A 26,386-nucleotide genomic window follows, 5' to 3' on the forward strand; every position below is an offset into this window, starting at 1 on the left:
TGGAAAATTAAATTTGCTTTATTAGAAACAAATATAATAGTTTAATTATTGTATCACAGTGATTACTTTAATAAAATTTCTTAATTTTTACATAATAGTTAAAGATTATTACTTGGATTATAAAGATGCGCAACTAAAAAAGTTCTATGAAACTTTTAAGACTGCGTGGACACCTTAACGTCAGAATATAACAGCTGGGAATGGTATCGCTATTTCACTATTGTGAATAACTAATATTTATCAGAACTTATAAATAATAAAATCAAACTATAAACAAACGATTTAACAATGAGTAATATTTATATTCAGGAACCACCGACTTCAGGAAAGGTAAGATATTTTTTTATATCAATATGGTCATTAAATTAATTTTCATTCATAGGTTCTCCTCAAGACTACCGCTGGCGACATAGATATAGAATTATGGTCTCGAGAATGTCCCAAAGCATGTCGCAACTTTATACAACTTTGTATGGAAGGATACTACACTGGCACAATTTTTCATCGCGTAGTCAAAGGTTTCATTGTACAAGGTGGTGATCCCAATGGCGATGGAACTGGTGGAGAATCCATTTACGGTCACACATTTAAGGATGAATTTCATTCTCGTCTACGTTATGCGCGGCGTGGACTTGTTGGAATGGCAAATGCCGATAAAGATGATAATGGCTCACAGTTTTTCTTCACTTTGGCCGCCACACCGGAGCTTCAAAACAAAAACACACTTTTCGGCAAGGTGACAGGTGATACTTTGTACAATATGCTAAAACTGGAGGAGGGTTTAGTGGATCATAATGAACGTCCCATGTATCCTCAAAGAATATTAGGCGCTGAAATATTAAGCAATCCTTTTGACGATATAGTGCCACGAAAAGTAGCAAAAGAAATTAAAAAAGAAAAGACTAAAAAACGTGAAAAGGGAGTCAAGTAATTAAATTAAGTTCTTATATGGCGTGAAATTGTTTTCTAAACCGCTTTCTTTACAGAAATTTTGGGTTGCTTTCATTTGGTGAAGAAGCAGAGGAAGATGAAGAAGAAACTAATCAATTTGTACAAAAAAATGCCGGAAAGGCAAAATCAATGCACGATGTGGTAGATGACCCCAAACTTAGCAAGGATGCTTTACGTATCGAAGATACCAACGTGAGGTCAGATGATGAAGACATGCTGGAAGAGGAACGAAGACTAGCATGTGTCAAAAAAGAACCAGTGGATGATGATGATATAGAGGAGCGTCGGCAGCGAATCAAAGATAAATTGCAGCTAAAGACAAATGAGGCTAAAAAAGTAATTAAAACGGAGGCAGCTGAAATAAAAGAGGAAATGTCTGACTCTGATGAAGACGTTTTGTTGACACAAGAGCAGGAGCAAAAAATAAAAAGCGAATTGAAGAGGTACACACAAATTATATTTCAACATTTTTACAATTATTTTAAAATAAAACGTTAATACTTTTTAGAAATGAAATTCGACAAGAAATTCAAAACCTGAAGAAACAATATCAAACTGAAAAACGTCAAAGAGAAAATTTGGGTGATAAAAAAACGGAGAAGAGTAAAACTGACCAACTAAGTGTTAACTCCGCTGAAGATAATGAATTCATAAAAAATTTTGTCGATGAAAAAGTGAAATACAGTGGCTTGAAATCAAAAATACCAAAAAAGGGTGCCAGCCGAGAGGATTTTACTTTAAGCTTACTATCGAAATTCCGAAATAAATTGGATGCACTTAAACAGAAGCAATCTGAATCGAGTGAAACTAATGAGTCTTTAGATGATGGAACCATAGAGAAAGAAATTCAGGGCGACGATTGGTTGGCGCACACATTAAAGTTCGAGGAAGCGACACCCATATTGGCGAAGGATGCGTCCACTAAGGGTGATGATTGGTACGATGCATATGATCCTAGAAATCCGCTTAACAAACGTAAAAGAGGAGAAGGTTCTAAAAGTGGGGGAAGTAGTAGTAAAAGTTCGAAACGGCATTAGTGAAAATTTGAAATATACATATTTATTTTGGTATCAAAAAATTGAATTGGGAAGCAAAGAATTTACAATATTATGGAGTTTTGTTAATCTTCTCAAAATATTTCGTTTTCTCTTTGGGATTTGGAACAATCTGAAAATAAAATATGTTAGTTTATAACTATGGATATGTGTAATTTTATTTTATTACTGTTTCTGCACCAGGCTTCCAACCAGCCGGACAAACTTCTCCATGTGTATCGGTATATTGGAATGCTTGTACCAGACGAAGTGTCTCATCTACTGAACGTCCCACTGGCAAGTCATTCATAGTAATTTGCCGCAAGATTCCACGATGATCAATGATAAATAGACCACGTAGTGTGTGACCTAAATCTTCTAAATAAACTCCATAATCCCTGCTAATCTTATGCGTTAAATCCGAAAGCAGTGGAATTTTTACATATCCAAGACCACCTTCTTTTCGGGGTGTGTTTATCCAAGCCAAATGTGTAAAATGTGAATCTACACTAATCGCCACGACTTCAGCATTTATCTTCCGGAATTCTTCGATGCGATCAGAAAACGCTATAATTTCAGTGGGACACACAAAGGTGCTGAAAATAAAAATGTATTCGTTTATGCAATTTGATGGATAGTGAATATAAATTTTCACTCACAAGTCAAGTGGATAAAACAGAAGTACTAAATATTTTCCATGATATTGGGAAAGTGATAATTTGACAAATTCTCCTTTCACAACAGCCGTTCCTTCAAAAGTGGGAGCTGCCTTAGATACTACAAAGAGAGTAAACACACTATAAATATATCAAAAACAAATATATTCATAATACGTACTGACAGCTTTAGTGGTTTGCAACTTGTGGTCACCACGAGGTCCTTCGGAAGGATAAACAGAGCCTCCAGCAAACGAATGGCATTGTCCACTTTCGGCATATTTATTACCCGCTGTTAATACTGCACACAGTATAAGAATACAAAGTTTCGACAACATTGTGTGTGGTAGCATCCGAAATCTGTAAATACTAATTTGTAACAGTATTAACACGTATGTATAAAGCCACGCAAACACTTTTTAGCCACTGAATGGTGATATCTAATCGAACTTATGCGTGGTCACCATATATATGCTTATATTATAGTACTCATGCGTGTATTGTTGATAAAATTCTTGATTGATGCCGGCTTATTTAACGTAATAACAACTTATCAGTTAAAATTGTTTTTTACACATTAAAGGAAAAAAGAGAGGTAACTAATACTTTGATGACGGAAGCAAATAAGGGAACAATAACAAAGGGAAACTGCATTATAAATAGCATTGTTAATTAGTTTTTAAGAAATTATAAATCTGAAATACACACTTTGTTCAAAGGTTATTGTCTAGTTTACAGATTTTTAAATGTTTTGTTTGAAACTATAAATATTTTAGCGTCACTCACTTTATAAAATGTAATAATAAAGTAAAAAACAACGAGATAAAGATTGGCACAGTGCAACCGGCAAAAAACACAAGGTTGCATTATTTGTCATGATCTACACCAACTCATTAAGCCATTTTTTATATTTATTTCACAAAATAATAAAACTAATGTATATATAATTAAAAAGAGTTATAAACTGCAGGTCGTAATCAATTTGTAATTTGTGCAGAAACATCTTATTATAGTTAAAACTTTTTTAACAAAACTAAAAATATGTTCCCTTTTCAGTACACCCTTTCGCATTTAACTTAAGTTTTTATCAAGAGTTTCTATCATTCTTCCTGCCTATTGAATTGTTGTTGTGGTTTAATTTTCCCTTTTTTGTTTAAGGAGTGTCTGTTACGCATTTTTATTTAGTTATTTTAATTTTGAACGAATTGTTTAAAATTTATTAAAACAATAACGAAAACCGTTAATCAGTGCTATTTAAATCGGCATAAAACTAAACTTATAACTTCGATAAGAAAAGTTTTGAAAAAACGTAGAACCTTGTGAATGCTGAACACCCAAGAAAATTAATATTTAAATCGCTTACGATTACTTCATCCACAAAAAAATATAATCAACATTCAGAATGCAAAAAAATCGGGACTACGAAGGGGTGCCTCAAGATGCTCCACCAATCGTGAGACAACCACGAGCCACTATGTCACCAGCAGGTAACTTTTTTTCATAACTAAGTACGGAATTTTATTGAAGTAGGTCTACTAACAGTTTATTGATTCCTTACCAATAGAAGCTTGGATGAGCATTCCTATTGGCATACCTAACTGTCCAACTGGTCTAGAGTATCTAACAGCCGTGGACCAGTTGCTTATAAAGCAACAAGTGGATTTGGTTGAAGTATTCTTTGGCTGTGAAATGAAAAACAAATCAAAAATAAAGAATTCTGCTGGCGAAAATGTCTACCTGGCTGTGGAAGATACACACTGTTTGACCAGAAACTTGTGCGGTTCTTGTCGGCCTTTCGATATTCAAATTCTTGACAACTTTCAAAATGAAGTGCTGCATATATATAGACCACTACGTTGCGAATCCTGTTGCTTTCCATGTTGTCTGCAAACATTAGAAGTGTCTTCGCCACCCGGAACGGTTATTGGCAGTGTGGAACAAGAATGGTCACTATTACGTCCATTATATTTAATTAAAAATGCTTATGGTGAAAATGTATTGCGTGTGCGTGGGCCGCGCTGCACTTTCAAATGCTGTGCGAATGTGGAGTTTGATGTAAGTAATTTAAAGTTTCTAAGCAATCTAAAAATAAATGCATATCTATGAAAATATATAAAAAACAATAATTTATCAGGATCAGCACATAATGTTTTTTTTTTAACCAGAACAGGATAGAAAGTTTGCCACGAAAACCCTATAAACATTTTTGTATATGTTAATGATCATTTCGAAGAGCTGAGTCGAACCATGTTCGTCTATCTGTAAATACGCTACCTTGCACCTCAGATTGTTATGATTTTGTACACGTCCTATTCTTCACAAATAGCTGCTCATTTGTCATAATCCCCGATTTCAAACATCTGTATTATAAGCTTCCATGCAAATTGAATTAACAAAAGTATATCCTTGATTGGAAACCTTTTTTTTTATTTGACTAGATATTCTAATGAAATTTGGCTTGAATTCTTTAAAACATTTGTACAATCTCCGAAGAAATTCAAATCGGACCCCAAAAATTAGGTTCTTTATGACTTCTTGTAAAGAGTAAATTAATATTATAAAGTTAACATTTTTTTCTTGTTTTTTAGATTTTTGCTATGAATGGAGATAAGATTGGAAAAATTTCAAAGCAGTGGACAGGTATTAACAAGGAAATGTTTACTGATGCTGATTATTTTGGAGTGAAATTTCCAATCGAGTTAGATGTGCGAATGAAGGCAGTTATTTTGGCCGCAACTTTTCTCATTGTACTTCAAATCTGTCATAATTCTTATTGCTTATTGTTTTTAATGTAATTCTTTTATTTTACAGGACATGGTGCATTTTGAATATTAAGAAACTGCTAAAAATGATAATTTGAGCTTAGCCAGTACAGCATATATTGCTTCAATATAAAGGACTTATACAAAATACGTATACTCAACGCGCACATTAACATTATTTCTTCCATAAAGCGTCCACTTTTATGCTTTTCTTCATCTTAATGCTAACGAAGTACTTACAAACTCACCTGCTCACAAATAAGACACCGAGAAAAGCCTTTTTTACACTATTTGAAAATATATTTTTTTAATATTTACAATTACAATCTAAATAATAAGGTTAATGCTATATTTATATTGCAAATATTTGAAATATTGATAATGATGCTACTTATGCAATCACTTGACAAATGATAATAAAAGTTGCAATAAATTAGAAATTGTGTTGTTTGTGTTTTACTTTACACTGGAGAAGAGAATTTTTGATTCTCATAAAAGCAGTTAACATTTCTTCAATTTCGTCATATAAACTTTTCATGAAATACGTAATTTTACCTGAGTTGTGAATACCCATTGGCGGTATAAATGATTTCGGCTGGCAACACTATTCAAAGTAAAACACTTCTCCATCTAGCAAGTGTTTTTTATTTGCATTGGAAATAAATATTATCCTAATTTTGGAAGAATTAATTACTTATTGTGCAGTGATACGAGTATAACATTTACTTAGGCTGGAACGTAGTATCGTTAGTAGTTTGAAACATTTTTTGTTTACATATCAAAACGATGACGAAATAACCAATACCATTTTAGGTACAAAAATTGTTTGTGTCTCATTAAAAAGTGGGAGAGTTTGCCAGAGAAAGCCCAATTGAAAAAATTTTCTTGTTAGTCAGTTGTTCAACGCACAATGTCAATGCCAATGAGTAATATAAATAAGGGCGGATATGTACCACCGGGATTTGGAGCTGGATATCCACCAGAAGGAAATGTTCCTAACATGCCTCAAGCGGAAGGGTATCAACCGTCAGCACCGGGAGCATATGTAAGTAACGCACTGGCATAATTTCAAAACGGGGCGTTCCCATATGTATGTGGCTTATTAGTTATACTTAAATTTTTGATACAGATTTATAAAAAAAATTATCAAATATTAGTCTGCATTGGGCTTGGCAGCTATTTTGGTACTAAACTTGAGTCAGTTTCAAGATGAATAATGCAATTCTGTGAAAAGAAAATGTATACAGTCGTGTTAGAAAAAATAACAGAAGGCTATTCATGACATAAAGCCGCATATTAGGAAAATAATAAAAATTAGTCCTGCTATAATGAAGAAGTATTTTTTGTACAGTTATTTCGTTTCACCTTTGAATCCGAATCCTTACTCTTCTTACTTCAAAAAAAAATATATTCACATTGTAGCTTGGAGACAAATACAAATTTTGCAAGTAATGAAGTGAGATTCAGAAATCTAGTAAAATAACACAAAAACTTGATTTGCAAGGCTGTTATGAAAAAGCATAATATTTTGTGAAGCGACGCGAATCAGAAAATATTATTGTTCTCTAAAAGACTAGTAGTACTATCTTCTTAATTGTGCATTCAATCGAAAACCTGTGGAAAGTAAGTCTTATTACCCGAAAACGTTATGATTTAAAATTGATTAAATGCGAAGTCGCGAACAATCAGCCGATCAAAATTCAGCCCTTGTATTTATAAAAAGCTATTTTATTAGACAAGATACCTTCAAGAACATATTGTTCAGGACGGCTATAATAGACTGGCGCCATTCAAACTGACCTATCACAATCAATAAAGATCTTTTTTATACCCGAATATACTATTAGAAATGTATCATGTCTTCGGTGCAGCTAAAGTTAACGTTTTTTCATATTTTTTTATTTTATTAATCCTAAAGTAAATTCCACTATATGAAGACATTCTGTTTCTGAAAAGTATGCTATAACATAGTATAAAGCATAAAATGTGCCTTTTATTACCGAAATAAATACGTTTATTAATTTAAATAGGCATTTTTTTTTCTCCAGTTGTTATGTTATTTCGAAATAATTGATAAATATATTTTATGTATGTAAATTAAAAAAATGCATTTGGTATAAATAGTTAACGCTCACCAATTAGGATTTTCACTAATTAAAATCTTAAGATACAAGCATGTGTTTGCTATTTTTAATTGAACATGATCATGTGATATGCATTGTGCTGAATTTTTGACTTTTATTAATAGTGAACAAAAGTACACAATTTAATAATTAAATAAAACAAGAAAAAACGAAAAACGTAAAATAGAAAAAACGTAAGCTAATATACCCTTCACAGGTGCATTTCTTTTAGTAACTATGTGTTAAGTTTGTATGGAAGCTGTATGCTATAGTAATCCGATCTGAAAAATTTTTTCGGAGATTTCATTGTTGCCTTAGAAAATAATCTATACCAAATTTCGTGAAAATACCGCTTCAAATGCGAAAGTTTTCCATACAAGCCATTGATTCCGATCGTTCGGTTTGCATGGCAGATATAGTTATAGTAAGCCGATCTAAATAATTTCTTCGAAGATTACATTGTTGCCTTAGAAAATAATATATACCAAATCTGGTAAAAATACATTGTCAAATGTGAAAGTTTTCCATACAAGAACTTGATTCCGATCGTTCAGTTTGTATGGCACCTATATGTTATAGTGGTCCGATATAGGCATTTCCGACAAATGAGCAGCTTCTTGAAGAAAAAATGTCGTTTGCATAATTTCAAAGACGGACGGACGGACAGACAGACAGACGGACATGCCTAAATCGACTCAGCTCAACACACTGATCATTTATATACAATATATACTTTATAGGGTCTCCGACGCTTTCTTCTGGGTGTTACAAACTACGTGACAAACTTAATATACCCTGTTCAGGGTATAACAAAGTGGTTCTAATTTGAGCGTTGACTGTATTAGATTTATATGAATATATGATCCCAAAATAATTTAAAATTTTGAAAGAAACTTCACCTTAGTGTGCGGCCATGTGATTACGTGGATATATATTATATAACAGATAAGAACTAGTTTTAATAAAATAATAAAATTTTTATCTTAAATGTTGCCAGTATTTATTGTAAGATTTACGATTATACATATATATTTTGATGAACGCCCCCGGTTGTGAAATCATTATTTGTTTTGTTCTTTTACACAGAATCTTCACATTTATACATATAAGATTGATTAAGATTATTATACTAATTATTAATGTTGCCTTCTTTGTTTGATAAGGGTTTTGTGCCAGGACAGCCGCAAAGTGGTTATACGCCCGTTCCTCAAATGCCTCCCTACGGTGAGGCTCCACCGAATTACGGTGGTCAACAATCCCAATATGGTGGACAACAACCTCCTTATGGCGGACAACAGCCACCTTATGGTGGTCAACAACCGTCTTATGGCGGTCAGCAACCACCTTATGGCGGCATGCCCAATCCACAGCCGCAGTTCAATGGCGGTGGAGGCTTTCAACCAGGACCAGGTTATGGGCCACAAGGTCCAATAGTAACGCAACCAGGAATGCCACCACCAGCGCAACCGATGGGGCCACCGGGACAACCAATGGGACCAGCTGGTGAGTGCTTACATACATATGTTTTACTAATAACAATTTGATTGAAGCAATGCTCGCATTTTCGAAAGTGGTTTTGGTACACATTTACAAACTTTTTTATTTCAACTGAAAGTATGTTTCATATATATAAAACCACAACATATTACACAACATTTATATTTTTAAGTCTGCTTACTTAACTGTTATTTAAGAGTTCTTATTATTACAATGTTAAAATCTCACTAATCTCATAAGCTTTTAGACACTGCAAAAATATGCTGACGTCACGTATTTTATTTTTGACTCATAGAACTACTCAATGCCTTTGCTATGGGTGACATATTGAAAGAACTGAATGTTAATTTCAAAACAAAGAAACTTATCTATTAAAGCCACTGATCCCACTTGAGAGAACACATAGTAGAATATTCAAATATAAGTTACTTTGTTGTTGTACAAAATTCAAATAAGGCACGACGGAGTGTAAAATCTAGTAATTTAATTTGACTGTATTTTATAACTGTCGTTTAAATATTATGCACAAATATCGGCTCCTTTTATATTGTAATGTCAAAATGATTATAATAAGATAATGATTATATATGTACATATGTATGTATATTCATTCGATATATTTAAAATTGTATATCACGATTTGGATACATACATACTAAATTTTATACCATGAACAGCAACAACATTATGTTTGCCACGAAGTTTGTAGCATCCAGAAGGAAACGTCTGAGACACTATAAAACATACATACATACATACATATGTATGTATAAATGATCAGCCTCAACACGACGAGCTGACTCAATTTACTTCTATAAGTATGTATAAACGCAGACTAGTCTCTCAGTTTTTCAAATATCGAGCTGAAATTTTGCACACCTTCTTTTCTCCCCAAGAAGTTGTTCAGTTGTTGGAAACGCCGATATCGGCCACTAAAGTATATAGTTGCCATACGAAGTGTATGACAAAAATCAAGCAATTCCCACGACAGCCGGTTCTACGCACCGGAAATGACTCGGATTTTATCCGACCAAGGGCTGTTAAAAAAAAAAAAAATAAGTTCTTGTATAAAGTCTTCTTATTTTACAAATCGTTTACAAAATATATGGAAACCTGTTTTTTGTTTTGTTTTCGGAATTAAGACTATAAAATAGTATCTAGGTTTCCACTAGCCTAGTTTATAAAATATTCCATACCTGTATATGATCCAGGAAAACAATATTAATTGTTCTCATCGCACATACATTGGAATTAAATATTTTTTCTTCTGTCCCGAGTGTTTCAAATAAATATAGCATCTCATTTCGTATATATATATATATATATATATACATACATACATATTTGTAATTATGTATTTAAAAACATATTACAATTTTGGAATAACCGTAGAGATAGCTAGGGTACAATGGTCGATTGACAGTTACTATCTATGAATGTAGGTATAGACATTTGAAAGTACTATTCCAAGTTTCTTAATATGTAATCAAATACATTTATATGCATAACATATATTTAATCATCATTGACCATTGAAGTCATTATTGAAAGGCTCTCACTTGTTTCTTCTCGCGATAAGACGGGCTAAGAAATATGTGATAGTCTCGTCATGCACATAGTCAATGACCTGGTATTGTGTACATTAAATGAAGAGCCACAGTAAGACAAATCAATAAAGAAGCTGCATTTTTCATGCATATTTTGAGTTCGAATTGAGTGTGTGTAAATTTTACATAAAAACACCAACCCGTGTGCTAGTCAAGCAGAGCATTGACCTACTTTGCTAAGAAAAAACAAAGTATGCCTAAAATGCAATGGCGGTAAAAGTCCTCCCCTCCCTCACATTCCACACGTAGAACAATTACAAATTTTTACAATTGTTGAAATTAGTATACAACCATCAGTTTTAGTAATTACAATTTAAATCGCCGCTCACCTTTCACCGCAACCTCCAGCCTTTCCGCACAAATAGCATACTCTATAAAATAATAAAGTCATATGTGTTATGTTTACATTGCGCGTTGTAAATTCTGCCGTATGAATACCTTCACATCTTATCACTAAGTTCTTTAATTGAGCAAATTAAGTGATAAACGCGCGCATAGCCGTCAGTCATAAGCGCTTGTGATGGTTGTTATGCCTTCGTCGGCTGAAAATTCGTCCACAGACATTTAGTGTGACGGCGGCGGTCCAGCTAGACAATACCATGCGTTAACATAATCACAACAAAATTTTAATGTACAATTTGACCTTTATACTAATTAAAGAGTGTCAAAGCAAGTGTAGTCATCACAACGAACGCTAGTCAAACATAATGTGTGAATCTCGAACGGTTAAAAATTTGTATGCTTCCACGGTTGAGTTGCATGGTCCAGCTGCAGCTTCTCAAAACGTGCCTAACACTGGCAACTCGAATAGTAACGGTATCGTTGATGTAGGTGCCAATGTGCTGCGTATCATTTGGCATAGTTTGTATGAGAAATACGATTATCTGCGCAGACGCAGTGGACATTTAAAGGTTATTGTTGAGCGTGAGACAAACAAACCTTTGGCAAAGAAATTTCGCCGCTCGTTGCGTTTTAATAAATCTGCAAAACAGAAAGGATATGAATTTTTCCTAAGCGATGAGGATAAGAGGTGAGAGCAAGTGCATGAAAAAACAAGAGATAAAAGTTTCTGAATCTAAATAAAGACCTGTGCACATAACAAATGCACACACATTTCAATAAACCCTGAACCTAAGTCTAAGGATACTTATCTTCATTAATCTTCAGTTGCAAGTGTGCTACTTAAAACAATTATCTAAGGACTGCTTATCACTAAAATGCTTTTATGACGTTATAAATTAAGAACAAAGACATTTATCTTTCAAACGGTTGTCGTAGTACTTCTGTATGTCTGTATGTTGATGGCTTTTAAAGGCATTAAAGTGATGTTTTCGTTGTACATACTGGATAAATACACACAAATATTGTTTGAATAATATTAATTTTAACCCGTTGCCAGCTATTCGTTAAAATTTTAAAATTCAAATACTAAAATAGAAACGATAAATAAAACCGTATTGGGAGTGATCAATCTGGTATTTTCGTATTCAGTTATTACTCAAAAATGCACTTTCATTGGTTGAATTTTTTGAAAAATTTATTTTTTAATAAAAAAAAAATGTAGGTACAAAAGAAAACAGCTGATTTTGACAAATTCCAATTTTTTTCACAAATTGTTGTTTTTGTGCTATCGACACAACTTTAAATGATTGAATCTCGGAATAAAGATATAAGAAACAATATCGGGAATATTTTGAATACAAAAACAGTAAATGTGTCCAGTTTTCTTAGTGGTAAATGAAATTTATATGCCAATTATGTTTCTTTAACTATTTAATTACTCTTGCTTCTCATCAATATTTAAACAATTAACAGTTGTGAGTAAGTCCCCTAAGTATTTGATTTTTTTTTCTGTTTTTAGGTAGAACGGTTGCTTATCAATTTATAATCGGTTATTGTAGTGTTTTAAACAGAACACCTGTCTTATCAAAACAATGATTTTGCATTAATTATATCTGTACAATTTCTTGATTGTTCTCTTCGAATGCGCTAGTCGATAAGATACAATCAGTGGATAGGAAATGCTTTTGCACAATTTATTTTTGTTAAGCGAAAAATATGTTTCGGTAGACACGATTTGGTTTTTAGATTAAAGCCACACGTTCATTAATTTCAAAGTCAAGGGAGAAATTGTTGAGACTTTATCATTGTAAATGATCAATAGACCAGTGAAAATGGTAAAAAGCGAAAAAAAATCATAACTTGTTGAAATTCATTGGAAAAGAAAAATAAAATAATAAAAATGAAAGGAAAAATATTTTACGGGTAATCTGAAGTCAGGAAGAGGAAGGGCATGGTTATACAAGTCCTTCAGTTTTTGAGATATCGACTAAAAACTTTTCGCACGGCCTTTTCTCACCAAGAAACTGCTCATTTGTCGGAATCGGAACCGTTGTTCTTTTCTCAGATTGTTGCATTCTAAAGCTTTTCATCGAAAGATTTGATATGATCAAAATGGTGTTCGGTGGGTTAACAGATCAAATCAGACAAATATCTAAGAATGATAACTATTACACACATATGACGAAAGCCGAATACGAAACTAATTAAATTACTGTTGACTTTGAAATCTAACCAAGTTCTAGCACAATTGATCGTATGTGCCTGTACCTTACATATATACACACATATGTACATACATATAATACAGTACACTCAAGTGATCAAGTGATGTTCTATTGTTGTCGCTTAATTGGCATACTTTTATTTTATTCAAATGGTAATGCTTTCATTTTTGTTTACATTGCATACATATTTACTTACGTAAGAATAACAATGCACTCGTACTACTAAACTTATCACACTTGCTAGATTAACATTGTTATATTATTATACTACTGCATTCAGTTAATCGTTTAATTTAATTTGAAAACGAATGCTTAAATTTGTAGTCTGTGTTTTAAAGAACCAAATTTAAATTCGTCGGCAAAAGGCTTGGAGCTAATATCAAGACAACATGTTGTTTATTTATAAACTCCTATCCAGTAGCATAAGTTTTTAGAGTTTTCGTCATTGGCTTGACTTGTTCCGAAGTTGGATCTATCCTCCCCCATACTAACTGCAATCGATGGCGCCTATTGAATCTATATAACCATTGACTCCAAGAGCTCAATTTCTTTGCCTTCGAAGATTGAGAGTTCCATCTGTTCTGTGGTCCATAGCAAAGTTCAATAGAAGACTTTCTTGAAACCATACATCATAAATCTATAGCTTTAGTAGTAATGATATGTCTTTTATTCTTAAATCAGTGGTCCAGTCCGGTTCAAATTCCATCAGAACTTTGAATATGTTTTCCAACTGAAAAGGAATGCCGAATTACTTATCAGTAAACCGTTACACACAACATGAAAAAGCGTGTTTTCCTTCCAGGTCCCTTCGTTTTCCCTCGTCGTTCCCCCACCTATAAACTACAAGTTTGCGAAGTCTTCCTGTGCGAACGAAGTTATATACGTTCTCACCCATTCAGTCTCAGTTCCTCCCATTTTATTTACTGTTCTAATTCTAGTCTCTTTTCTGATGAGTATTAGTAATATTTTGGGTAATCGATAAAGTTTTTTCGTATTTCTAATCAAACTTCAACTATCTATTTTTTTTTTAAATCGAAACTTCCAGAACGAAAGCGGACGAACCATTGTTGTTCTCCACGAACTGATACAGCATCGTTTCCGTAAACTTCACAAATTTCATTGATGGCTTGCGTGGCATTCTTCCCTTTTTTATACACAAATTTCAAAATGTAGCGAATTTCTTCACTGTTTTCACACTTTTTCCTACTTCCCCGATTCACCTTTCCAACACTGTATGGTATGATACAATGTGATTGGTAGCACTGGAGATATACGACTGCAAAGACATATATTTACAAAATACGAAAATACTTTTTCGACTACCCAATATAAGCGAGAAGATGGGTAATACTGGTGGTTTGAGTGGTGGTGGTGAAACATAGCCATGCGTTTATGTATAAAATAATTTGCAAATAATTTTGCGATATTTTGTTGCGGATAATGCTTGATCGGATATCTTCTTCCTCTTCCTTACTGGCTTAGACTCCTCTTACGCAGTTATAGCCGAGTTAACTTTAACGCGCAAGTCGTTTCTTCTTTTCGCAATTTGGCGCCAATTAGAGATTCCAAGCGAAGCCAGGTCCTTCTCCACCTGGTCTTTCCAACGTAGTGGAGGTCTTCCTCTGCTTCGCTGGCCGCTATTGCGTCGAATACTTTCAGATCTGGAGCGTTTTCGCCCATTTCATCGGCATGACCTTGCCACCGTAACCGTTGTCTCTTAATTCGCTGAATTATATCAATATCGTCTTATAACTCCTACAGCTCATCGTTCCATAGACTGCGGTACTCGCCATTGCCAATGCGCAAAGGACCATAAATATTCCGCGGAACCTTTCTCTAGAAAACTCGCAACGTCGTCATATATCAGGACGGTCTTAATGAGTGACTTATAGAGTTTTGTCTCTTTTCGTCGAGAGAGGACTTTATTTCTTAATTACCTACTCAGTCCGAAGTAGCACCTGTTGGGAAGATTTATTCTGCGCTGGATTTCGAGGCTGAGATTGCTGTTGGTGTTAATATAATCAGATTTATTTGCTACGACTCGACTATCCTTAAATGGATAGTGATCCTTTCTTGTCCGAATAGACGATACCGTTCTTATTTGATTGTCCTTTGATGAATATTCAAATCTTAAAAATAAATTCAACATTGCTTCTATTTTCAGGCGACTGGATGAGTATACCCGCCGGAATACCGAATTGTCCACGCGGCTTGGAGTACCTTACGATGGTCGACCAGCTTTTGGTTAAACAAAAAGTCGAACTACTTGAAGCTTTCACCGGCTTCGAAACCAATAATAAATTCTCCATAAAAAATGCGCTCGGCCAAAAAGTCTATTACGCTGTAGAGGACAACGACTGCTGCACGCGTAATATGTGTGGCCCCGCACGTCCTTTTGATATGAAAGTTTTTGATAATTTCCGTAATGAAGTCATCCATATGTATCGCCCATTAGCCTGCTCGGCATGTTGTTTTCCCTGTTGCCTACAAACAATGGAAGTATCCGCACCGCCGGGCAATGTAATTGGCACCATCGAGCAAGAATGGTCCATTTGTTCGCCATCATTTCGTATTAAAAATCATATTGGCGATACTGTGTTACGCATCGAAGGACCTATTTGCACGTTTTCAATGTGCGGCGATGTGGAATTTAAGGTAAAAATTAAAATTTTCGATTTGCTGGTAACATTCATTATTATTCAATATAAAAATTTTCATTAACATTATAGGTGGTTTCTTTAACCGGCGAGGCTGTGGGGAAGATTTCAAAACAATGGTCTGGTTTAGCGCGCGAAATATTCACCGATGCAGATTTCTTTGGTATTACCTTTCCGATGGACTTGGATGTGCGCATGAAGGCTGTGCTTTTGGGTGCCACTTTCCTTATTGTAAGTATTCGTTTGCTTTTCGGTTGGACCCGATTACTAGAGCATACCAATTTCATATTTGTGTATATACATATATATTATACGGAATAGCGATATAGCGTTAAGTTTTATCGTTTGAAACTGATAAATCGTGTGCGTCGAAGAATTTGAGAACTGAGGTAAAATAAAAAAAACAATTAATTATTAGAAAATGTATAAACAGTAGTTGGCTAATAAATGTACGTGTGTATTTATTTATGTGTATATACCTCTATATGAATAAATGTTACAACTATTAGTTGCTTGCAGACAGAGTATTCAGCTAGCATCCAATATGCTTATTCCAAATATATAGTTTTATTATACATACATAAATATAAATATTTTCGTCGAAACTTGAATTACTGCTTATTCATAATTAAAATAAAACATTTTGTTTACTTATTTCAGGATGCCATGTTCTTTGAAAAGCAAGCAAATAATGAAACCGACCGTCCGGGCATGTTCTAAACAATACGGCTTTAAAAAATAAAAAATGAAAAAGTTTAAAACAATCAAACCATACACGCCATTTGGTGTTCTTTGATATTAAATTTGAAACTTATCTCAATAATATTTTATTCGAATGTAAAAAATACAAATTTTTGGATATAATATGACGTACTAGTCACCTTTAAACCAAAGTAAAAACAAAAAGTGAATTAAAAAATAATATATTTCTAAACTACAGCGAACATATGAATTTAAAAAAAAAACGTTTTTGTTGTCAATTGAATTGCTTTCATCGCTTCTAAAGTGTGATATAATTATTTATATATGCATTTTATATAAATAGAATTCTTTAGTAAAAAGTTTAATGTATGTATATACTCATTAAAAATTCATGTACAATAACTGTAAAGAGTGTGGATAGGCAAAGTACTTGAATTGTACAATTTTTTTACTGTTATTTTTATAAATGTTCTGTTTTTTATAAATAAATGATTATAATCAAATACGTGTTGCCTTATCGCCATATATGTATGTGTGTACAAATGTACATATACTATGTATGTATTTATATAAATATATCTATATATATGTATGAATCTTGTATTTATTAAATTGCTGTGAAATTGTACCAAAAAACTGAAAGAACAGCTTAAATAAATGTCCACCACAATAATTAATAACAATTTTTGTTTGGTGCAGCGTTTCATTGTCTGAAAATAATAACAACAACGGTACTATTTTAACACATATCTATGTCAATAAAATAGTTTTATAGCTGGGAAAGAATCTATAAGTAACCAAGATAGCCCAGGAATACATCCATTGCGCCAAAATAATGCATCATATTTTTAGGATGAGTATAGTTTCTATGGCAATATTTGAGGGGGTATTCTACTCTAGAAATCAAATTTTGGGCAGTTTTTTGAATTTTATTTAAAAAAAAAAACCAAAAATATTTTTACTATCCATTTTTTTATGGTGTTTTTATTAATATCTTAAGAATACAGAAAAAAAAATTTAAAAAAAAATATTAAAAATTAAAATAATTAGAGTGGGGTGGGAGAGACAGGTGTAAAAAAATGGCGTATCCTGGTGGCATTGATCCTGACTCTCCTGGTGGTCTGAAAAAAAATCAAAAAAAATTCTTAATCAGTAAGGATGCTGTTATAGTCCCTACCTCAGGGAACACGAAAAAAATGGCGACTGCCTGAAAATAAAAATCATTTTTTACGCTTTTTTTTTTGAAATTCCTGATTTTTTTTTAATATTAAAAACAAAGGATTAAGGATTATATACAGATAAAGGGTAAAGGATTATATAAAGAAGGTTCACACAATATTTTAAGTATATCGGTTGTATAGAACTTGAGATAATGCCGGTACCGTGTGGGAAAAAGTAGTAGTAGTAGTCACTAAAGTAACTGTAGCTCTTAAAATAATTTTAATTTTTAAAAATCCTTTGGAGGATTTGTTCTTAATTTTCCAAAATTCTAGAGTAGAATACCCCCTTAATAAATTTTCCAAGCCTAAAGAAAAAATAATTTAATTATTTTTTTCAAGGTATGAAATGTTTCTCGTTTAATTTGAATTGAATTAAAAGTATTTTAATTGGATCTTACAATGTTTCTGTGGATTGGAGTACGCATGTGTTTTATAATGACTCATAGCAATGGCGGTACTCAAATTAACTGGATTATTTGAGGACCTAACATCAATAATATGCTATTGATTAATATCTATGCTTTTCTATAAGTATTAAAATAAAGCATACATTTAAGCGCAAATGTAAAAGCACTGTTTAGCGACTTAACAGACCCTGTTAGTTTGTAGAATCTGAAATTTTATTCTCATCTAAAGAAAAGTCTACAAGGGTTTGTGGTGTATGATGAATAGGTTTTAGGTGATTTGTGAACATAGTGTGGTTTGTTAGCGTAAGTTCTCAATTATTTTTTTATAGGACATCAAGTTTGCTGTATATTGCGTAAAAAATTGTATAATTCTTAAGGGGGTATTCTGGTCTTGGATTTTGCAAAAATCGATTTTTTTTGCATATTTTGAAAATCAAAATTTTCAAAAATATAACCTTGGAAGGATTTTTCAAAATTCGACTTATTTTCGGAGATACAGCCGATTTTGTGGCGTGGCGTCAGTGTTCACTAGAATTGTCTCCTAAACTTTAAACGCGTTTTTCTCGAAATTACTTTTTTTGAGGTGGTTGACAAGATATCTCAAGTTCTTTTTTTTTTGGAAAATGGTCAACCCGATAACGACATCCTTACTAATGGAGAATCTTCTTGTTTTTTGTGTTTTAGATCTCTACAAGGGTTGAAATCACGTCAACCAGGACGCACCGTTTTTTTGAAGCCCCCACTTCACCGGCCCGTATCTCGACGAGTTTTGGTTTTTTTCTTGCATTTTTTTTATATTAATAAAATGTTAATAAAAGACATATAAAAAATGGACAGAAAAAATTTTTTTCATTTTTTTTATCTTAGTTTAAAAAATGCCTAAAATTCATGCATCTAGACCAGAATACCCCCTTAAGACAATAAACTATAATCTAATATAATCTCTTTATGTTGCTGACAGATGATTCTGTTTCAAACACGATTTGGTATGAATGAATTCGACGGCTTTGCATGTTTTGAGTCCCATAACTATACCTTTTTTTGCGTTAGTAATGGCCCATCGTCCATTTGCTATCTAACATATGTATGTACATATGTTGAAAATGGTATTTCTTTGTCTCTTCCCAAAGCACTATCAGCTGACGTTTAGAGAATACGGTTAAGAAGGTCTATTTCAAAATATAAAAAAATTCAAACTGTCAGCTCTGAGTATTTTTGGTTTAAAGATAGTAGAAATTTTTAGGATCAATTAACCAGGCCATGTTAGTTTCATGGATACTTCACTGCTTACAGAACATAAGACATCGGAAGGCTTCAAGCGTACATAACAAATAAAAAAACTTTAATTTCGACCGAAGATATCTTGTCATCTAAAGAAGTTTTCCACACGAGGACTGCATTTTGTTCGATCAGCTAGTATGGCGCTATATCCTATATTCATCATTTATATGTATATATTCTTTTTAAAGTCTCCAACGTTTTCTTTCGAGTGTTTCAAACCTCGTGCAAACTCATTATCTCCCGTTCAGTGCGGAAAAGTCAAAAGTAGGTGTAATATACTTTTTTTAAATGCCTTAGTATCTTGATCTTTCTAAATAAAATCGCTCCTTTCTGTCACTTTGATTTGACTTTTTTGCAAATTCCTCTCACAATTACTCACAAGCGGTGATTGAACCACGCTAGGTGTGAGGCTATTAACTTGAAATCATTTGTAAACAAAAACTTCTCAATATATTGCTACCATTGTAATTGAAAACCCTTCCAAAAACCAGCAACCATGACGTCAGCGGAGCAGTTGGCCAATTCGCTGAGAACTAGAAGCGGAATTTTAGTTTATAACGGACTTGCACACAAGAAATTCTTTAAAAATCTACCTCTTATCATCTATTGAATTATTATAGGTAATTATAATGAATAATGAATTATTGTAAGTAATCATCTATCAGGTACCGCCGAAATTTCTTTTCTTTGTTGTCGATCATAATTTTTATTTTTATTTTTTTTTTAGTTTTAACCGCTCTCTATAGACGCTAAATATAATACAAAGAAATAAAAAACAAAAGCGAAGAAGTTGAAAAAGCGCAAATTTGTAGTTGTGAATTCACTTTCTTGCACTCACTGGAGCTAACGTCATCATAGACGCCAAACGCACTCAACCAATCAAAGACGCTAATAAAAATTACCAACAATGCAATGCATTAGTTGTAATAAGAAGCGATGTATGGTATAGTGTTTCAGCCGGAGAAAGCAGTTCGCTCTTGCATGTCTCTGGCGTGGTTAGTGTTCGCGCGTTACTCGACGTCTTACTTTACATCAGCTTGCTACTGTCGCCTTATTACGGAAATGACATTGATGACAGTTCTGCACAAACATTGCCAAATATCGGAAGCATTGTAACGCATCACGTCGCGTAACAGCTGCCTGTGATTGCTTATAACATTTTTAATTGATTTTTCCAACCATTTTCTCAATTTCGCTAATTATGAATCGGATGAATACAATTTGTGAAGTAATAGTGTGACGAAACATACAACCGAATTGATTAGTGAGTGATAAGTGTCACGTGGAAAGTGCTGCCGACGCCTAAAAGCATTGAAAATTGTTTCTGTAATAATATGCACATGTTTTCAGTGCAAGTGTAGCAAAATATATTAAGCTAATTGAGTGCAAGTGCATAGGGGCAACGGAAATTAAATCAATTGGCCTAAGCACGCGGCTTCGAATGTGGCTGCAATATGTTCCTGATCTCGACGATTGTCCATTACGTGGTGGCACTTTACAAAATCTTCAAAAAATTCATGTGAGTTGTGAAAAAATAAAATAAATTTCAATAAAAATATTAAATTTATTATAATACTCAATATAAATGTGTGTGTGTAGGTTTCTTCGATAAGTTTTCAGCTTTCATCGTTTGATTTTGACATAGCGGCACTCAGCATTCACCACTCTGTCAGTCATTATTCGTCCTCATTTGCATATTACCTAATTTCATTAAGACGTTGGTGTTTGCAGTAGAAAGTTTTGCCTGTTCAATATGCAAACACACAAACATACTGTGCGCCAACGTTGTAAAAGTATATCGACAAAACAACGCGTGTATTATTATGGAATGCACATAAGGGTGGGCCTTATCTGTGTGACATACGTATCTTCTTAAAACTTCCTTCGATTCGTTAGTTGTACAAAAATAATTATGTATGTATAAATGAAGCAACAAAATTTTCGCGTTGAATTTATGAGAGAGTAAGAGTAAGAGAGTATATGTCACTTAAGACAATAAGATTAAGATTAAGTTGTGTGTGTGTGTGGGTGGGTGTGCTTTGTTTACTACCTCATGAAAATACAGTGCATAGTAAATAAAGCTTTTCTTCTATGGTAATTTGTCAGTTGGTCTACTTAGTTGAATTTATTGTCATTCTAATCCTCAAAAGAAAACAATCGAAGTTGTTACTTGGCACCTCGAAAGCAAATAAACTCTATATTTTTTTACACCCTGAACAGAGCATATTAAAATTGCCACGAATTTTGTAACACCCAGAAGGAAACGTCGAAACCCCTATAACATATATACAACATATATTGGTTGTCAAAAAAGTCCTGCGGTATTTTTATTGAATTTTTTTTTTTTTATTGAAATTGAAATGAATTTTTGATGACTCATGCCCAGCTCTTGACCGATGCTACGGCTGCTACTATGCCGGTCTCTTTCGACCAATTCAGCGATTTTATCGCAATTTTCGACGACAGGCCTTCCGGAGCGTGGCGCATCTTCGACCACCTCTACACCAGAACGAAAACGTTGAAACCATCGTTGAAATGGAAACTGTATCGGGTCCATAAACTGCACAAATTTTATTGGCGGCTTGAGATGCATTTTTGCCTTTATCGTAGTAGTACTGTAAAATATGCCGTATTTTCTCTTTATTTTGCTCCATGTTTGCGACGCTATAACTCACGAACGACTTAAAAGAAACGACAATCAATCAAACACGTGTTAGCTCGTGAAATGAGCTTCCAAACAGGTAATAGCATGACCCGATGCGACGAATAAAACTAGAACTACGCGCTTTCAGCGCCAACTACGAAAATACCGCAAGACTTTTTTGACAACCCAATATAAAAGTAAAAATGCTTCGGTAGAAAACGGGACACCCTATCGTATGGAATAAAAGTATATTATTACATACTTGCTATACTTTCGATCATTTGTTTACTTTTCCAACATAATAGTTACAAACAAAAAAATTATAGAGAGTAAAACAAAATAATAACCTAAAAGATACCCAATGATAGCACGTATAACATGCACATTTCTCAGCTAATATTTGCTGCTGCTGGACTTTTGATTAAAGGTCGAAATATAGAGCTATATATGTATATATGCATGTACATGTATACATATGTATGTCATACTTATGAAAAAAATATACTTTCAATAAATGTGATGACTTGCAAATGGTGTTAAGTAAGTTAATTTGTTAGTTAAGTAAAAAATGTGGACAAAAAATTACTGTTTCCAATTCCTGACACAAAATATAAACAAATGATACCATTTTGCTCCACTAATTTACAGCTGTGCTCCGTTCCCTCTTTATGAGTAGCAGTAATTCTCATTTAAAATGCTGCAAAGTTAATTGAGAGCCCTTTTATTCTCTCAAGTTTTATTGGTGTTTGCTATTGCAGCAAAGCTCTCCAGTGAAGTTCTCCGTACGCATGTGCAATTTTACTCTGACAACAAGGTGATGCATGGGCTATCAGCATGCTTAACCCCTGAATGCTGCAGTAAAATAAAATTGCACAATTAATGTATATTTTATTTCTACAGTAATAACAAAGTAAGACTATTTATTAAATACATTTTCACTCGTTTTATTTTGATAGACTTTTTTAAGCTTCCATATGCATACATAGTTATTTATAACAGAGTTAAGTCTAAGGCAGTTCGTCGTTTTTTACTGAGGCCAAAATTTATAATTTATTATATCACAGTGAGTCTCTGTTTTGTCTACATAGTTGCGAAGACCCCCTTTATTTCCGTTCCTTTCATTTAACTAAGCCAATTTTGATCTCTTGCATGTTAATATGGAGTGTATAGTTTTGTTCGCCTAATGGTTGTTTGTATCACCTAAAATTAATATAGTACGATATTGGGTTATATATATCTAAATAATCAAAAAAAAACAAAACGAATTGAAATCCGAATGACTGTATGTATGCTTTTCTGTCCATATGTCTGTCCGTCCGTCTGTCCGCCTATGCAAACGATTACTTTTCGGTATACAAATCAAGAACCAATCAATGCGTCCGAATAAAACTTTGCACGAATAGTGCTTTCGAGTTGTGCCACCTTATGATCAGAAATTGTTCATATCGGAACAAAACTTTTCAAGCCCCCAGCCTTAATAATATTAAAAGAGCGTGTCTTTTTGTGCCTAAAATGAGTAACATCGGATAAAAGCTTGTTCTAGAAGGGATTAGATATAACTAATACCAGGTTTTCAAACATCTAGTTTATTTCACTCCTGTCAGTTATGTCTTATTTGATGATTATTTCGATATTATTTCCGTTGGTATGTAGGTATATAGGTATGAAACTAATTTAGTCTAGGTCTATAAAGTAAGTTAAGAAGATACAAATTTGATTGGAACGCATTTACGATTTCATCTAAAGATGAATGTTGAGCTCTATCGCAATATTTTTAATATACAGTTTTTCCAACAACTAAGTTAGTCTTTTCACTAGCTTTGATCTTGGCAAGTTGCAAGAGTATGAAATGTTCAGTTACACTCGAACTTAGCTCCTTCCTTGCTTGTTAAATAATATGAATTAAACCGAAGTTCAGAAAAGTATAAGACTTCTCTTGTTTGATCGCTGGTAGTATTCTTCTAGTTCTAGCGCGAAAATATTTTGGCACATTCCCTGCTAATAGAAACTGCCATAAAACCATATTAACTCTGAACTACATAAGTTAGGTATCATCTGAAGGGGTCTGATCTAAAGATATTTGATTGGTAGTCTTTGAAGTAGAGGAAGACCTGTTGTGTGTTGGAAACACCGGAAACACCATCTGTCCTCTAATGGTTTTTCTAAAAGGGATCACTTTAGAAATCAACTTCTGAATGAACGATGTATTCTGCAATGTCCACCATAAGTGGCTGAATTATGGAGTTATTATCTTAAAGTTTAAACCTGTTTTCTATATGGAATAGTATAGAGCGGACCACGTTTCAGTGCCACATACAATAAGGCTCAAATAGTGTTCTATCACTCATATTAAGAGCATATCCAGTGAAAACCTGTTAGTATTAAGAATTCGCTGTCACAAAACGTAAAGAGTTTCCTAACTTTATGGATTTGTAATATTCATGAATGAATATTTTCATCACATTAGTCATTTTAGAAGATAGTTTACAGTAGGCGGTTACCGCCAGAAACCTGTTCACACCGATAAATACCGCAAAAAAAATTTAATTAATACGAAATTCAATAAAAGCTGATCCTATCGCACCCCAGTAGAGCGTACTGAATCGTTGTAGAGGAATGTTATCAGAAATGGAAGCAGACTCAGATGTGATTATAACACACCGAGAAAAAGTGAGTGATGACAAATTTGGAATAAAACAATACATATGAATTCTGTACCTAAATAAATATGGTAGTTCATATGTACTATATGTAAATATGTTTCCAATTATATATATATTCAGTATATATACGTACATACATACCTTAAGCACAAGTAAATTGGAAGTAAATGGGTAAATTCTTAATAATGATCACGTGATAGTTCGTAATTTAGATTATCTTTAGAAAACCAATACTTGTGGGATTTGTAAGAACTTAACTTAGTGTTACGCAATTACAGACATCATTAATTGCAATTTATTATTAGATAAGAGGTGTGTTAAATTTATGATTTGTATAAACTTATTATTGGTTATGGTAAACTCGGCTATAACCGCGTAAGTGGTGTCTACGCCAATAAAGAAGAGGAAGATTGGTTATGGTAATACTGTTGTTGTGGTTAAAATTGATGAACACCGGCTAATACAATGTGATGAAATTTGACCCGAACTAGTGCATTTAAACAAATTCGATAGAAATTATTTTCCTAAATACTTTCACAACTTACTTTATGTTCATATGAATATCTAATTCGAGCGCGTTTGGCAGGTGTTTGTTTACGACGCGAAAAGTTTGTCTGGCGATTTTTGTCATGAAAAAAAATTAACAATTAGTTTCATTAAATTTTGTCACAATAACGGAAAGTCTACTTCATCACGAACACGAGTATTTTAGTAGCAAAACGCACGGCCACAAAGTCATCGGAAACTTGTTTCATAAGCGGAGTTCAGTTGCTAAGTTCTAGAGGAGTGGTCATCATTTAAGATGCCTTGACGCGAATTTTAACAGACTCTGTGGCCGCACTATCGATGGATTGGAGGAGCTAATGTATCATACAGTGGCTACCCTTGATTCTTACAGCGTAGTCTTGCCCTGGTGCTCTGCTCTAGGCATTTCCTGCCTCTCAATATATCAGCCCCCACCTGTAGGCATGTGTCGCCACCAGAGAGTGACCTGTTACTATTCCCATCATGTCATCACAGTCCCTTCTATCGGGTGCCAATATGAATTTTGTGTACTTCCGATCTACCGTTTCGCACATGAGTTTTGCAATTTTGCACCCAAATCTAATCTAAGCCTCTGTTGGTTATTCTTTTTAACATCTGCACAAATTTTATAGGCGAACATTCTTTTCCACTAAATACCACAGCATCGAGAACCGAAACCAAAATACATACTATAGAAAGCGTGCGCGTGTCAATAACATTGTAAGTGCATAGGTGCTGCACAAATATTCATATGCTCATATATACTTACATATACTAGTATACTTAGTATATACTAGCGGCGAACTCACTTGACCGTCTGGTTAATTGCGTGTAAACATTATATACCAATACCTCCAAATGTAGAAACATAAAGGTAATGAAATCGCGCAGGGGACATACACAATAATCTAAGTCTATGAACTATGTTGCCACTGATAACACAAATTCATATAAAATATATACATATGTACATATATATTGTAAGATAATATATGTATGTAGCCGAAGACTGCAAACGCAGCCCTGAAAGTTATCTGCGTAACAACAAAGAATATTATTTTAACACATATAGAATTTCTATACCCAACGA

General features: G+C 33.5%; 5 protein-coding genes across 10 annotated transcripts in view; 4 read left to right on the forward strand and 1 right to left on the reverse strand.

Annotated features, from left to right (window-relative positions):
* Window positions 1-181: 181 nt before the first annotated feature.
* On the forward strand, window positions 182-3,010 carry LOC105225037 (spliceosome-associated protein CWC27 homolog). Its single transcript, XM_011203344.4, has 4 exons — window positions 182-330; window positions 383-927; window positions 987-1,394; window positions 1,460-3,010. The coding sequence occupies exons 1-4, from the start codon at window positions 289-291 to the stop codon at window positions 1,986-1,988; spliced, it is 1,524 nt and encodes a 507-aa protein (XP_011201646.2). The 5' UTR covers window positions 182-288; the 3' UTR covers window positions 1,989-3,010.
* LOC105225038 (peroxiredoxin-2) lies at window positions 1,989-11,036 on the reverse strand. Of its 3 annotated transcripts, none has more exons than XM_049459447.1 (5): window positions 10,960-11,036; window positions 2,823-3,010; window positions 2,645-2,762; window positions 2,176-2,581; window positions 1,989-2,118 (listed from the first exon to the last, which is right to left on the reverse strand). In XM_049459447.1, exons 1-5 carry the CDS (start codon window positions 11,019-11,021, stop codon window positions 2,059-2,061), a joined length of 834 nt encoding a protein of 277 aa, XP_049315404.1. In that variant the 5' UTR covers window positions 11,022-11,036; the 3' UTR covers window positions 1,989-2,058. The 3 variants fall into 3 exon arrangements, with proteins under 3 accessions (XP_049315404.1, XP_011201648.2, XP_011201647.2); XM_011203346.4 differs by lacking the exon at window positions 10,960-11,036 and adding an exon at window positions 3,350-3,480 and having other exon boundaries at window positions 2,823-3,001; XM_011203345.4 differs by lacking the exon at window positions 10,960-11,036 and adding an exon at window positions 3,350-3,480.
* LOC105225036 (phospholipid scramblase 2) lies at window positions 3,747-5,843 on the forward strand. 2 transcript variants are annotated; one of them, XM_049459448.1, is made up of 4 exons: window positions 3,747-4,128; window positions 4,184-4,696; window positions 5,230-5,388; window positions 5,453-5,843. In XM_049459448.1, exons 2-4 carry the CDS (start codon window positions 4,214-4,216, stop codon window positions 5,474-5,476), a joined length of 666 nt encoding a protein of 221 aa, XP_049315405.1. In that variant the 5' UTR covers window positions 3,747-4,128; window positions 4,184-4,213; the 3' UTR covers window positions 5,477-5,843. The 2 variants fall into 2 exon arrangements, with proteins under 2 accessions (XP_049315405.1, XP_011201644.1); XM_011203342.2 differs by having other exon boundaries at window positions 4,206-4,696.
* LOC105225035 (phospholipid scramblase 1) lies at window positions 5,979-17,239 on the forward strand. Of its 3 annotated transcripts, XM_011203339.4 has the most exons (6): window positions 5,979-6,149; window positions 6,217-6,448; window positions 8,690-9,029; window positions 15,362-15,852; window positions 15,927-16,085; window positions 16,515-17,239. In XM_011203339.4, the coding sequence occupies exons 2-6, from the start codon at window positions 6,314-6,316 to the stop codon at window positions 16,572-16,574; spliced, it is 1,185 nt and encodes a 394-aa protein (XP_011201641.2). In that variant the 5' UTR covers window positions 5,979-6,149; window positions 6,217-6,313; the 3' UTR covers window positions 16,575-17,239. The 3 variants fall into 3 exon arrangements, with proteins under 3 accessions (XP_011201641.2, XP_049315403.1, XP_049315402.1); XM_049459446.1 differs by lacking the exons at window positions 5,979-6,149; window positions 6,217-6,448; window positions 8,690-9,029 and adding an exon at window positions 11,177-11,660 and having other exon boundaries at window positions 15,375-15,852; XM_049459445.1 differs by lacking the exons at window positions 5,979-6,149; window positions 6,217-6,448; window positions 8,690-9,029 and adding an exon at window positions 11,191-11,660.
* Window positions 17,240-20,424: 3,185 nt separating this feature from the next.
* Window positions 20,425-26,386, forward strand: part of LOC105225034 (nocturnin) — a 40,864-nt gene continuing 34,902 nt past the window's right edge. The window contains exon 1 of the mRNA XM_019989800.3: window positions 20,425-20,983. Within this exon, the coding sequence (XP_019845359.2) occupies window positions 20,919-20,983 (65 nt within the window). The 5' untranslated portion in view covers window positions 20,425-20,918. The remainder of the gene's footprint in view (window positions 20,984-26,386) is intronic.

The sequence above is a fragment of the Bactrocera dorsalis genome, chromosome 5 (genome assembly GCF_023373825.1).
Source record: "Bactrocera dorsalis isolate Fly_Bdor chromosome 5, ASM2337382v1, whole genome shotgun sequence".
In the NCBI taxonomy this organism is placed as follows: domain Eukaryota; kingdom Metazoa; phylum Arthropoda; class Insecta; order Diptera; family Tephritidae; genus Bactrocera; species Bactrocera dorsalis.